At 40.5% G+C, this 13,025-nt stretch overlaps 1 protein-coding gene across 1 annotated transcript in view; it reads left to right on the forward strand.

Moving 5' to 3' along the window:
- The window catches only part of LOC121626768 (phospholipid-transporting ATPase ABCA1-like), a 133,449-nt gene that overhangs the window by 34,744 nt on the left and 85,680 nt on the right, over positions 1 to 13,025 (forward strand). The window contains exons 14-18 of the mRNA XM_041965438.1: positions 6,256 to 6,478; positions 7,205 to 7,426; positions 11,122 to 11,326; positions 11,650 to 11,766; positions 12,191 to 12,362. Of these exons, the coding sequence (XP_041821372.1) occupies positions 6,256 to 6,478; positions 7,205 to 7,426; positions 11,122 to 11,326; positions 11,650 to 11,766; positions 12,191 to 12,362 (939 nt within the window). The remainder of the gene's footprint in view (positions 1 to 6,255; positions 6,479 to 7,204; positions 7,427 to 11,121; positions 11,327 to 11,649; positions 11,767 to 12,190; positions 12,363 to 13,025) is intronic.

Consider the following 13,025-nt stretch of genomic DNA (forward strand, 5'->3'; position numbering starts at 1 on the left):
TTTATAGAATATTCAGCATGCATCACCATCAACACCTTTTATAACTTTGCTTTTTACATGTGTGGCTTCGATAATGAATTTTAAAACTGTACAGCAATCTTTCCAGCTGTTTCTCGAAAAGTCTCTTCACTGCTGGTTAAAGGAATTATACTTTGTTTCACTGTTTTGATCTTGCTGTTATTAAATGAAGAAAAAAACACATGACATATGGGTTCCTAAGTACCCTTTATGACGTTACCACGTGGGCATTTTCCCTGAAGCAGTAATTTGCACCAGCAATGAGATGAAGTCTGTTCCCTTCAATGAATTGCTCATTTCCAGCCATGCAAGATACTCAACTACATATTTGAGAAAGGAAGGTTTTTTCTTTTCTTTTTCTTCCTCTTCTTCTTCTTTTTTTTTTTTTTTTTTTTTTTTAGCAACGCCAATCTCTGGGGAGGCTGTGCTCCACTATCTCTCGATTTACTGAGAAATCAGTCTTCCAGCTTCCCTAAATTTAGGTCAGGCTGCCAATGTAACTGGAGCCCCGTAACACAGACCCGCCTGGAGTTCTATTACTTAAGCACCTTTGATCGATCAGCGAATGTATAATTCAAGAGCATCTGGTGGCAAGGTTGTCAGTGTCAGACACGGTGTGCATGACTGATCTCTCCCCCTCCAGTGCTAGAAGTCATGGAAGGAGTTAACTCACACTGGCTGTCAGCTGTTACAGAGATGTTAGGGTAGAATCGGGAGCAGATAATACCAGAATTAGTATTCAACCTGATGCATTTGCTGCTTGAGGCTGCTCGCCTCCCCAGAAAAGGTGCAAATGTATGTGCTAGCTTTCATTTGTTGAAGTGTATTGATTTCAAACTCTTCGAGTTTGAATTTCCAGTTTCCAAGAGGCAATTTTGTTTATGTAATCTTGTAACGGATTGTGGTGTTATGCTCTGTGTTGCTCTGGGTCTGAACTTTTAGAAACTGTGTGTCATCCAATCCTGTCTCGCTGCTTTCAAGGCCTAGTTTGTTAGCGATCCATCCCACGAGGGCATGGGAAGTGTCCTCGAAAACAAGTCTGTCTCTCTCTCTTTCAAGTACTCATATAACTGAACTTCCTCGAACGTCTCAGCGGAACTAACTTAATCTCTTTGTTGTGTTTGCAAGGCCTTCATCATCAGTTGATTTATTGACAAAACTGTCTATACCAAACTATATTTTGCATGGACTGAAGCTTAAAATGAATGTCCTTATACTTGCTGAGTCCCTATTAGCTTGGTACAATGTCAAGGTACCCACTGTCACAGTGAGATACTAGAAAGAGGCCAAAACTTACATTTCTTTTAAGACAATTATGGTCAAATAATTTATAGCTGTTTGAAAAGAAATAAAAATAAGAAATGCTGGTGATTCACAGTCACCTGAAAAAAGCACTTATGCAGGACTACCTAGCAATTATGGTAAGTAGATGTTTGCTTGAACTGCTCTTACTTGGCAGGGATTCAATAAGGCCTTTAAAAAATAACTTGTCCAGAATTAAAGGGGGAATGAATTTCATGAAAATGTGCTGGAAGTGTACTTTGATCAATTGTTTACGTTAAATCACTTGAAATAAATTATTATGCCAATTACTGCATCTTAACTTTGGACTTTATCTATAGTACATCCGTGCTGCAGTGCTTTGCTTGCATTATATCCCCACTATTTATGGAATGCAAGCATAAGTGATTTGTGAAATCTATACTTTGTCAAAATCTATTTGATATCCCTCCTTCACTGTCTCATAAAGCAAAGGAAGCACTTTGTTATATTGGCAGAGGAGAAGATATTGACATGGCATTTTGGTGGCATTATGAAGCCAGTTTAATATCACCTTATTGCGTTGTAACAGCATCAAATCATACATCATCTCTGGCGTGAGGTGCAGCACTAAATGGCTTGATTGAGCTGATGCAACAGATTTATGAACGTTGGCTCAGTGTAGAAATAAAACCGCATCCACGGCATTGAGTCCATGAATATAACTCTGATTGTCATGATTGTCCCTTGCAATGATAACATTTTCAGTATCTGCAAAATAGTTTCCATTTCCTTTTACTTGAACAGAGCAGGTGCTGGTTATGACTGCAAAAGACAACCTTTGAAATAGAGTATGCTTGTGAAAAGGTAATTCTCTTTTTGTTAGATATCATAGAGGCTGCAACGAACAATTGCTTTTATTAAATAAATCTTAATCTCTCAAATGTCATGGAATAGAAAAAAAGCTCATCGCACTCCCCTGAAGCCCAGTTTCTTGACAGCAATCTGCCAGTTTTGTTCGACCCGCGTTTCAAAACTCACAGATATTCAAACACTAGACGAAGGAAATTAGCCTCAAGTCTCATGGTGAAAGTTTAAAAATCATTTACCAAAATACAAAGAACTTTGGTTAATTGCTTCAGCTCCAGATGTTACCAACCATCAGTGTAATTAATCGTGTTGTACAATCATTTGAAGAAGTGAACTTACATATTACTTGTATGCATTAACTGAAAATCATCATGTACAGTTTGCTTTTAAGCCTTTCACTGAGTACCCACATATATATATATATATATACGAGTACACATGGGGAGTGTGTGCAGCAGATTAAAAACACACAAGTGCCCATCTGAAAGTGGCTCCTTTGTCAGTGTGCCCTCCTCACCTTTTTGATTGCTTTCTTCTACAACCAGCTTTGTCCAGGGCATTGGACGCATGCTCCCCATGCTCCTGGTGCTGGCCCTCATGTACACCGTGTGCATGACCATCAAAGACGTGGTGCTTGAGAAGGAACTCCGGCTCAAGGAAGTGCTGCGTGCTGTTGGCGTTCAAAACGGCGCCCTTTGGTCTGTGAGGTTCACAGAAAACATTGTTCTGCTCACAGTTCCCTGTGTGCTCATAAGTGTCATGATTAAGGTCAGTGAGAAAGCGTCACTTCACGGAAATGATCAAAACACAAAGCATACGAGATGAAGATAATGCGTTTGTCATCTTTTTCCAATATCCCCTAATGGGAATGTTCTTAAACGTTTTTGAACACTTATTAAAGGTGATTGCAACAACAACTTATTATCAGAAACTGCAGCATCCTCAGTGTGACCGCGTCTTGTTTTAAATCTTTTTCATTTAAGAGAAAATTCTTATCTCTATTTTCACATAAAAAAACCCCAAAATGACAAACATAGAACAACTGCAGTATAGTTTATCCAATGCAGCAAGACCAAGAAAATGAGTCTCTGACCAAACGTATCCAACCGATTCATCTGACGCTCATTCAGGTCAGAGAATTGTTCATGCTTTGTGTTTTGATACTCTAGGCTGTTGTCATTTATAACCAATCACAAGCTCAGAATCAAATCATAAGCCGTGATTCTTTAAATCAGCCTTTCCGCCTAAATGAGTATGCAACCAAACTGCAATTTAGTCAAATTAAAATCATGCCAGTTGTGTTTGTCCTTTATTTCCTGTAATTGCATCACCTCTTCTTCTGTGCCTTACACACAAAGAGGGCTCCTGTTCTGTAATTTGAGGAGTGAAAGATTTATTTTTCTGTGATTGCAATGAAAATGTATTATCTTTGACCAGTGGAACGCTGTGCACTATTTTACATTATTAAATTTGTAAGGTAATAACCATAAGTGGAAAGAATAGCGCACCAATGTGTTCAGAGAGAAGCTCCAGTATCCGGACCAAAATACCTTTCGCAGTCCTGAAGTTTATATTTTTTAATATACGCGGCTCTGATTTGTATGAAAAAGCAAGATGCATTAACTGTTGGATTATGTGAGACAAGTATTTGGCTTGTTTTTTTTTCCTTTGCCGACTAAAACTAAAGTTAACCCCTCAGAAATAATATAAACTCGAGACTGCTCATCAAAGCACAGTGACCGGCCTTCCAACTCATGCATAATGCACACAGGTTGGAGCTGCATGAAAGAACGATACCTCAGACAACCAGAGCCTATCTCGCCATCGCCACGCTCGTGGTGCGTAATGCTCTGCAAGTACAATCATCTAATGGCTCTAAACACCATCAATCATTTGGAAAAACTTTGGAACAAAATACAAAATGATGTTGGTGTTATTCCCAGAGATGAGGTTGAAGAAAATGTGACCCACATTAGTTATGTGCAGTATTCGTATTAGAATTTAGATTACTTTGTCTTTTTCGTCATTTATATACTCATCCCTCTGTTAAAGCTAGAGTTTGGTGGGATGTAATGGACGTGTTCATCCTTTGGAATTATCTTCTGCTTAAGAATTGATTAGAAATGACGCCCAAAGCACAGTTATCACGAACAGGAGACCCTTCGTGCCTCTGGCGACATACAGTGTAGCAGCATTACTATTAGCCTCTTTTCGATAGAGCACATTCTGGAAAGACTCCTTGTTCTGTAGGCGTCGCTAATGAAATAAAAAAGGATGGTTATTTTAGATCGGCCTAATCAATTTTTGCAGCTTAATTGGAAAATGCGGCTGCTAAATAAAAACCGATATTTGAACAGCTGGGTGAAATGTAATTTCCCATCAGCCTAATGTGTTTGCAAGCCATCAACAATTTGTAAACATTAATAACAATAAATTGAGTTAGTTGAGTGCCTTGGAGGAGCAACTGCGAGCTCGATGCGTATTCAGATCACAGGCCCATTCTAAATGATAATTTCACAGCCATTTTCAGCACATTAATAATAATAGCAAATCAAACGGTAATTATCATAAGGCTGTATCTGGATTAGGTGTGACAACAACCAGTTTTGTCATCTGCACCTGAGTCCTCTGTCATTTTACACTTGTTTCCTCTTCCATTATGGAGGAGCTAATGCATGTATTATTAGGCAGGCTGATATATTTACACTGTTCCCACACTTGGCTCCTGTCTCCAAACAGCTGAATCAAAGGTGTTTGACAAGATCTTCTTCATGAAAACTAACACTGATCAGAGATGATCAATACACATTTCCTCTCCCGAACAGTATGTCCTTGTTTTGACAGCTCGAAACCACCTCCCAAATGTTTTGTGGTGTTTGCACTCAGTCATTAAAATTTGATTAATTTGTTGTGAACGCTGAGAAGAGAATGCAAATGACAGCGTCAGAGACCACCTTCACAGCTGGAAGACAGCTATTGACATCTCATCAATCACCCATGCACACAGGATAAAATAAATAAATAAATAAAATGAGACATTATTGAGCCAGAAATGGACGTTGGTGGCACATGATGTTTAACACTTAAGTCTGATTTTTAAGTACTTGTACTTAAAAATGTCCATTTTATGCTACTTTTATTTCTTTTACACTCCATTTCAGACAGAAATTACTTCTGCTTGTTACTCAGTATATTTTTTTGATGGCTCCGTTTACTCATTACTAGTATAAGAGACTGTATTGTAATTAACCTCCAACAGCTACAACGTTAAAATGCCGCTTACATGTACAAACAGTATTAACTGGACCTGCATAATGAATACTTTTACTTTTGATGTATTTTGTCGATTATGCTAACATACTTTCATTTCAGTAAAATTTTGAAAGCAGGACTTTTGCTGGTAAATGAGTGAAGTTGCATTGTGAAAATTGTTTTTTTAAGAATGGTTTTCCTGAGAAAAACGGGGTATGCATTTATTAAACTGCAACTATTCCAACACCGACTGCACTTATAATCAGTGTTTTTATATTAACGATGGATCAAATGGCATCAGCTCTACAAAGCATTTTAGCACCTTCAACTTGTATTGTATGGGTTTATGGCCTGCAATGCTACTATTTTGCTACTGTCTGCTAACATGTTCCCTTTATTGACTTCATAAGTTGATAATATGTCAGCAATGTGTTTTCAGTTTGTCTCTGCTGCCCCCAAGTGGCCAAATGATTAGCTAATGCATGTTTAAGAAAAAATCAGACCAACAGGTTTAGAAGTCACCCAGTTTAGCATTTTCCTGCTATGTAAAAGAAGCTGGGCAAAATGCTACAGATGACTGATGACAGATGAAAATTAAGTAAAGCTCATATAGCACCATACCTTCTGTTGACCTGGGACCTGTGATATTGACAAGACTGCCAACTCCAGCTACCTAATTAGCGTGCTGACATCCAATCATAATAGGGACAGAATTGAGATCAAGGGAATGCTAATTAATATTGATATAAATGTAAAGGTTTATAAACAGATAGGGTATCTAGATACATGTAGCATGTTTATACCAGGTGCAAATGGGGTCACTGTCCTGTCTGGTCTGGCTCCTCCACCCTTCAGCTTCCTCCGGACTCTGGCACGCTCCCTACCCTTATACATGACTTTATCCTGGGTCTACTCTGTGGCCATGATCGTTAAGGGTATCGTTGCAGAGAAGGAGGCGAGGCTTAAGGAGACAGTGAGGATCATGGGAATGAGAAATACCGTCTATTGGCTGAGCTGGGCAGTGTCCAATATGCTGCTGCTGGGCGTCAGCACTCTCCTCCTTGCCCTTATTCTAAAGGTGATTTCAAAACTATTTAACAATGATTCAAGGAGGACCCAACACTACTTTTGGAGAGTTTTGGCCATGAAGCATTGTGGACTGATGAGACTTTTGTTTGAAAAAGTGAAGATGCCAATTTGAAGAGAAACCTAAGCACTAAAATGAGATCATTTTACTTGACGCTAACACAGTTGTACCTGAAGACCTCATTTAGTCTCTGCAAATTTAGTTTCTATAATGAACATTCATGCGTCCAGATGTAACATTGTCCTCTGTAAGATTTTTAATCATAATTGCATCCATTACAATAGCGCCATTATCCCAACGGTTCGAGTGCCTCTTTGAATGAGGCTCGGAGAGAACATCGGCATCGTGGTGTAACGTGGGAGAATGGATGGATTCACAAGCATCTCGCTAAAATTAGAGAAGGGTCCTCCTTCAAACTGGCTGAGCACAAGAGTGACACATTGAATGACTTTCGGATAAAAGAATATCAGTTGTCTGGAAAGCTGTTCGGGTGTATCAGAAATATCGATACACCAGATGTTTGAATCCTTTAAAAACTCTTTTGCTCTGCCTGCTGTGTTGTGAAAATCAGCTATAATAATCACATTTTTTGAATCTCCCTGTTTCTTTGATATATAATCTGCATGGTAACCTCTTCTACTGAACACCAAACCTTTTGGGTGTCTTTTGGCATCAAGTTTCTGTTTTTCTCCTTTAATTTGTGTCTTTTTTTCACAGTATGGCAAAGTGTTGCAGTACAGCGACCCTTCAGTTATCTTTGTCTTCCTGCTGGTGTTCTGCCTGGCCACCATCACTCAGTGCTTCTTCATTAGCGTCTTCTTCTCTAAGGCCAACTTAGCAGCGGCGTGTGGTGGCCTCATCTACTTTGTCCTCTACCTGCCGCACGTCCTTTGCTATGCCTGGAGCGACGTCATGGGTTTCGGGGCCAAGGTCGCCGTGGTAAGTCTGTGTTTAGCTCTGGCATGGTTTTTAATATCCTCCCCTGCTGTTATCATACACAAGGGCTGACTGTATTTTGAGTTATAATCCTAGGTTATGTTTTCGCCATTACGACCACGGTTTGGAAGTCACAGTTGTTTTATTCCTTTTCTTTTTAAATCCAAACAAGCAAAAGTCTGATTTGATCGGCGCTGGTTATTTTGCAAGGAAGTGAATTCACTCCCATTATCAATAATGTCTGTGCGAGATTTGTCTTTATCGTACCTGCACTGATAATGAGGTGTGAAGTCTGGCTGCAGGAGGAATTTCGAGGTGCGGTGAAACTGTTGGTTTCCATTTGTTCTGTCATACTTTGGCACAAACCTGAAGAATCTGTGTTAAACCCGGACATACTGAAGTGACAGAAACGTGAAACATTTACATAAAAAAGACACTAAACAGACACACGGCGAGGAAGTTGGGGATTTTCTCCTATCCTCTAAGGGATAAAGATAAATAGTACACCATTGCTCAACTTTCAGAGTCGCCTTTCTATGTGACCTTTTTGGCCCGTGCCGCCATCATTTGTCCTCAAGCTGTCCTTTCTGCAGACAAAGACACACAAAATCTTGAATCTTCATTGCCGTGCGTGCGAGCGCCTCTCCCCAGAATTTCAATCAGGCTCTGTTTTCGTGTTTGTCAGTTTTGACAATGCAGTATCAGGTGCAGGTGGCCAAGGTAAACAGCCTCATGTTTCTTATTTATCAAATTGAAATAGCGGCAGTCAATAATATCTCACATTGGCACATGACAGAAGTCACTCCTGCTTTCATCTTTCATCCTCGGAGCCTCTGGAAACCTTGCTTTTGCCAACAAGCGTTGCCAACATACCTGGTGAAACTGCTTGTCTTTGAGCGAGTCCTTTAAAGTGATGTCATTCTTTTCCTTTAGGAAACTTTTCAGTCCATTTCCTTTTACAGACTGCATGCAGGCTAGGTAGGCGTTTTACATATAAAGCACTGCAAACCTTATTTAATCTCCACACAAAGTGCCATTGCTATTTCCTCCCCTGGCGCTGAGGTTTTTCTCCCCTGCTCCAACTAGATGGATAGCCCTCTAGCCCTCTAATTAGCATGAGCAATGTTCCTCTGACCAAACCACTATCTAGTTCATCCTTACACTTTATCAGAGATTTGTGTGTGTGTGTGTGTGCGTGTGTGTGTACATGGTGCATAGAGGACCAGAACAAGTCTCTCCTCACAACTTCAAAGGGCTGTTTGAGTGTTAAGACTCGGTTTTAAGTGTTAGGTTAGAAGTAGGTTTTGGTTTGGGTTAGGGTAAAGGTTCGGATTAGGCATTTAGTTGTGATGATTAATATTCTGCTAAGGGCTGCCTGAGGAATGCCTTATGTCAGTGAGCGTCCTCACAAGGCTAGGAGTATGTGTGAATGTGTGTGTGCCAGCTTGCGGGTCTGCAGAGGTTTCTCTCTCTCCCAGCTCAGATGAAGCCACATTGTGCCAAGGCATACAAATTCTGCCCCACATTGTCCTTGATAATGAAGTCTTTAATCGGAACAGGATTTCAAAAGATCACCTGAATTTATATGAACCGTTTTTGATTGCAGCTGTGTGCCAAAGGAGAGCTACAGGCAGTGTATCAGAGGGCCACTATAAGAGAGGTCATAGTCACAATCCAGCTACCTACTGTGCTTTATTTTCTCCCTCTTTACCTCCAGGTTTAAATTAGGTTAACAAGAGTGAGAGCACTGAGAGTTCTTTTAAGTTCTGGACAACCAGAAACGTTCAATCGAGCAATGTTTCAGTCCCAGAAAAATCCTGAAAAAAATTATCTGTGCTTCTGGCAGCTCGCCCTAAAGTAACTCTTATGTCATTTAAATGTACACTGTAGCAGTTATATTTCATTCGATTAGAGTATTTTTGCATTTATTCAGCATGCATTATAGAGTCAGAGAAGAAACGAGGGGAGAGAGAAGGGGAATGACCTGCAAAAAAGGTCTCTGTTTGGTCTTTGAAATGTCAGAAAATTGTGAAAAATGTTTGTACAATTTTGCTAGTTTTGTTTGACTAACAACCAAAAACGCAAAGATGAACCCAGCTGCTAATCCTCACATTTCAGATGCTAAAACAAAAGAACATTTGATGTTTTTTCCTTGAAAAATGACTTTAACAGGTACTCGTTAATCAAAATAGTCAATTGATTGCAGGAGGAATCGCATCTCTAGCCTCCTCCTTGTTTTTCAAAATACAATTCAATCTGAAAAACATTTTTCAGTTTGCACGCTGGCGTTGCCATGTAAGACTTCTTCAGACAGAAGCATATTTGTCTCTCTTGTGATCCTGTCTGTCATTCCAGCTCTATTTGTCAAAAATGCCCTGGAAAATGACTTTGTGGCTGGAGCCTGATTACTCTCCCTCTTAACAATGCTCTTTGTCTGCAGCCAGCTGAATGGTGGCTGAATCTGCAGTGTTGACATGTGTTCAATAGAGGGGGCTTGTTCTGTCTGCCTCCCAACTCGAGCCCTTTTCTCAAAAGCCAAAGGAGTGGTTCCTGTCGTTTTGTCAGCTGTTCATGCAGAGGTCAAGGATGGGTGCCCACTAGCCCTGCTGTCACCCCTCATCTACTGACTCACTGTTGATTGCTTGGCAGTAGATGGGCGGTAGGAGACAACACAGGAAGTTGCCAGCAGCGTTAGCAGCCAGGCTAGAGGTTTGGCGTCCCTGCAGAGCTTTTCAGATTCTCTGCTTGGTAATGTTACGTCGGGTAGACAGTATCCATGGTGGTTCATCTCTGAAGCCTCACAAATGCTTCTGCCGGAGTGAAAATGCTGGGAGCTAATGAGGCGTGGCAAAACAGCTGCCAGGAAACATGGCAATGCAGAGTGATAGGCCATGGCAGATGATGTCTCATGGGCAAAGCATCATTTGCAATTTCCTACTGTATGAAAGATCCAACAAATCTTACTCCACAACGTACACATTTTAGTCTTTGTGCTGAATCTTAAGTCCTCAGAGATGTTAAAGAAGGCAACGCAGCAATTACCAGCTGATGCCTGTGTAGGTGTTGTTCCTATGTCTGCTGCAATTGCTGACTGATCAGTTATGGGTGCAACCTCAGACGGCAACAGTATGTTTCTCATAATTAAGTCTTCATCTGAAATGAGTAATCAAAGGCTATTGCTCATCCAGTTTTATTGTTGTCCCAAGAATTTAATGAAATATGCTCTGCCGCCAAACCTCATCTACAATAAAGGACACTATATATACATATTCCCTTTCCTGATGAGAATTTGATGGGAAGATTGATAGCATTCTCATGTCATCATCTGTACCATCTTATATTATCTTAGCATAAAGACTGGAAAGAGAGGGAAACAGCCAGCCTGGTTCTGTCCAAAGGGAACAAAACCTACCCGCCAGTACCTCCAGAGCTCAGTAATTCACACGTAGCATTTTGTTTGTTTAATTCATACAAAAACTGAACTGAACCAGATGCAAGTCAACCAGCTAATATGCCAGGCAGTCTTCTGTGCTAAGCTAATCAGCTGCTGGATCCAACTGCAAATTTACTGTACAGATATGAGAATGGTATAAACCATCACATCTAACTCAGTATGAAAGCAAATGAGTGGGTTTCTCCAAATGTCTGACTACACCTTTAACTATGAAGTCTTTTTCTTCCATGTCCTCCGTTCCCAGAGTTTATTGTCATGTGTTGCCTTTGGCTATGGCTGTGAGACCTTTTCCAAGTACGAGCAGCAAGGCATCGGTATTCAGTGGTACAACATCAACACCAGTCCAGAAGAGGGAGAACGCTACACCTTCATCGTGTCCATCATCATGATGCTCGCTGATGCTGCTCTGTACTGGGTGCTCACCTGGTACATCGAAAATGTCTTTCCAGGTATTTATTATTAAGCAAATGAATTAGCAACATGTTATTAATACACTATTTACTACTGCTGTATCTAAAAAAACTAAATGATTCTAAACCTTGGTTTTCTATTTTACTCTCAATGCATGAGATCCCCTCCGCTCAAATTAAATCAATAGCCGGTGCAGCTATCCTAACAGGCTAGTCTGTAATGCTTTTCAAATTGACTCTAATTAAAAGATGACAGGATTTGTGCCAGGCTGTCAAGAGGAAACATATATTATAAAACATCATATTCCCTCAAGCCAAACTATTATTAAAATGTGAATAATGTTCTCCATGCTTGATCCCAGGCCAGTATGGAATCCCTAAGCCATGGTACTTCCCTTTCACCAAATCTTATTGGTGTGGGACAGCCTCAGTGACTGACGCTGACCCCGACTTACTGAAGAACTCCACGGTGCAAAACGGTAAACTGCCATAAAACCTTCATTTCTCGCCTCTGGTGTGGGAGCGTAGTGTGACAGTTACTATGTATTTGTCAGATTCTCAAGTTACCTTGGGGGTAAGTTAATTGGGATGGGTCGCAAACAAACATTAGCACCTTGTTTGTCACATTGGGTGATAATAGAGCTTGCTGCTTTGTGAGGAAAAAAGGTGTTTCAAGTTAGGAACTTGCTAAAAAAAACAATTTCCAATTAGCATTTGGAGTGAGCGAGCGAGCTGGCTATTTTTGTCTTTCGGTGTTTCCACTACTTTCATCAGTATTTTTGACAATACAAATTAAAGGAATAGTCACATACTGTGCATAACTAAAGAGTTTGAGAGAAAACAGCATGCGCGTATATCTGTTCATATGTGTGTGTTTGTGAATATATGCATGTGTTTCTAAAGAGTATCTGGAGAAACCGCCACCCAATGTGAAGGCAGGGGTCTCAATCCGCAATCTTGTTAAAATCTACAAGACTGGAAAGAAGCTCGCTGTGGACAGACTGAGCATGGACTTCTACGAGAATCAGATCACATCTTTTCTTGGCCACAATGGAGCCGGAAAAACAACCACGATGTGAGTTGCATTATCTTTTTCTCCCATGCTTTACCACTTGGCCCAGCGTTCACGCGATTTCACAGGGTGCAACTAATCTAACTTTTGCACAATGCCGACTGTACTGTAGCTCCATTAATTCAGTGGTCACTGCTGTCAAAGAGTGGCATCTTCCGAGAGGACATTTATCACACGGAGTCAGCTGTTGTGTTGATAGTGAGACTTGTCTAATTGCTGTTTAAAAAAGTAGTGGAGAGGTTGGAAGGGGTTTAGGATGACAGGAAGTAGCTGAAACCCAGTGGCCCAGAAAGAATGAGCGAGAGAGAGAGCAAGTGATGCAAGACTAAGGGCTGAAAGGGAAGACATCCGCTCTGAGCTACTGTAACAAAACATAACATCACAATAACAGAAAAGGACAGAGGAAGGACTCTGTCACACACTGAAGCTCAGATCCCAGCATCTATCTATCTGTGAGATGCCAAGCTACAACTGAGTTTGTGCGCTTATTTTAGAAAACATCATGTTTCTTTTCTGGACATGCAGGAAACACTCGTTATTAAATGCTGAAGTGGGTCTTTTGTCAAAATTGGTGGTGGGTTTTTCGCACTTTTTTGTGATATTTTGCGGTGTATCTGCTGTTTTTCCTGCCCAGTCTAGTAAATAATTACTACATAATTAATAACC

Source organism: Chelmon rostratus, chromosome 23 (genome assembly GCF_017976325.1).
Source record: "Chelmon rostratus isolate fCheRos1 chromosome 23, fCheRos1.pri, whole genome shotgun sequence".
NCBI classification, from domain to species: Eukaryota; Metazoa; Chordata; class Actinopteri; order Chaetodontiformes; family Chaetodontidae; genus Chelmon; species Chelmon rostratus.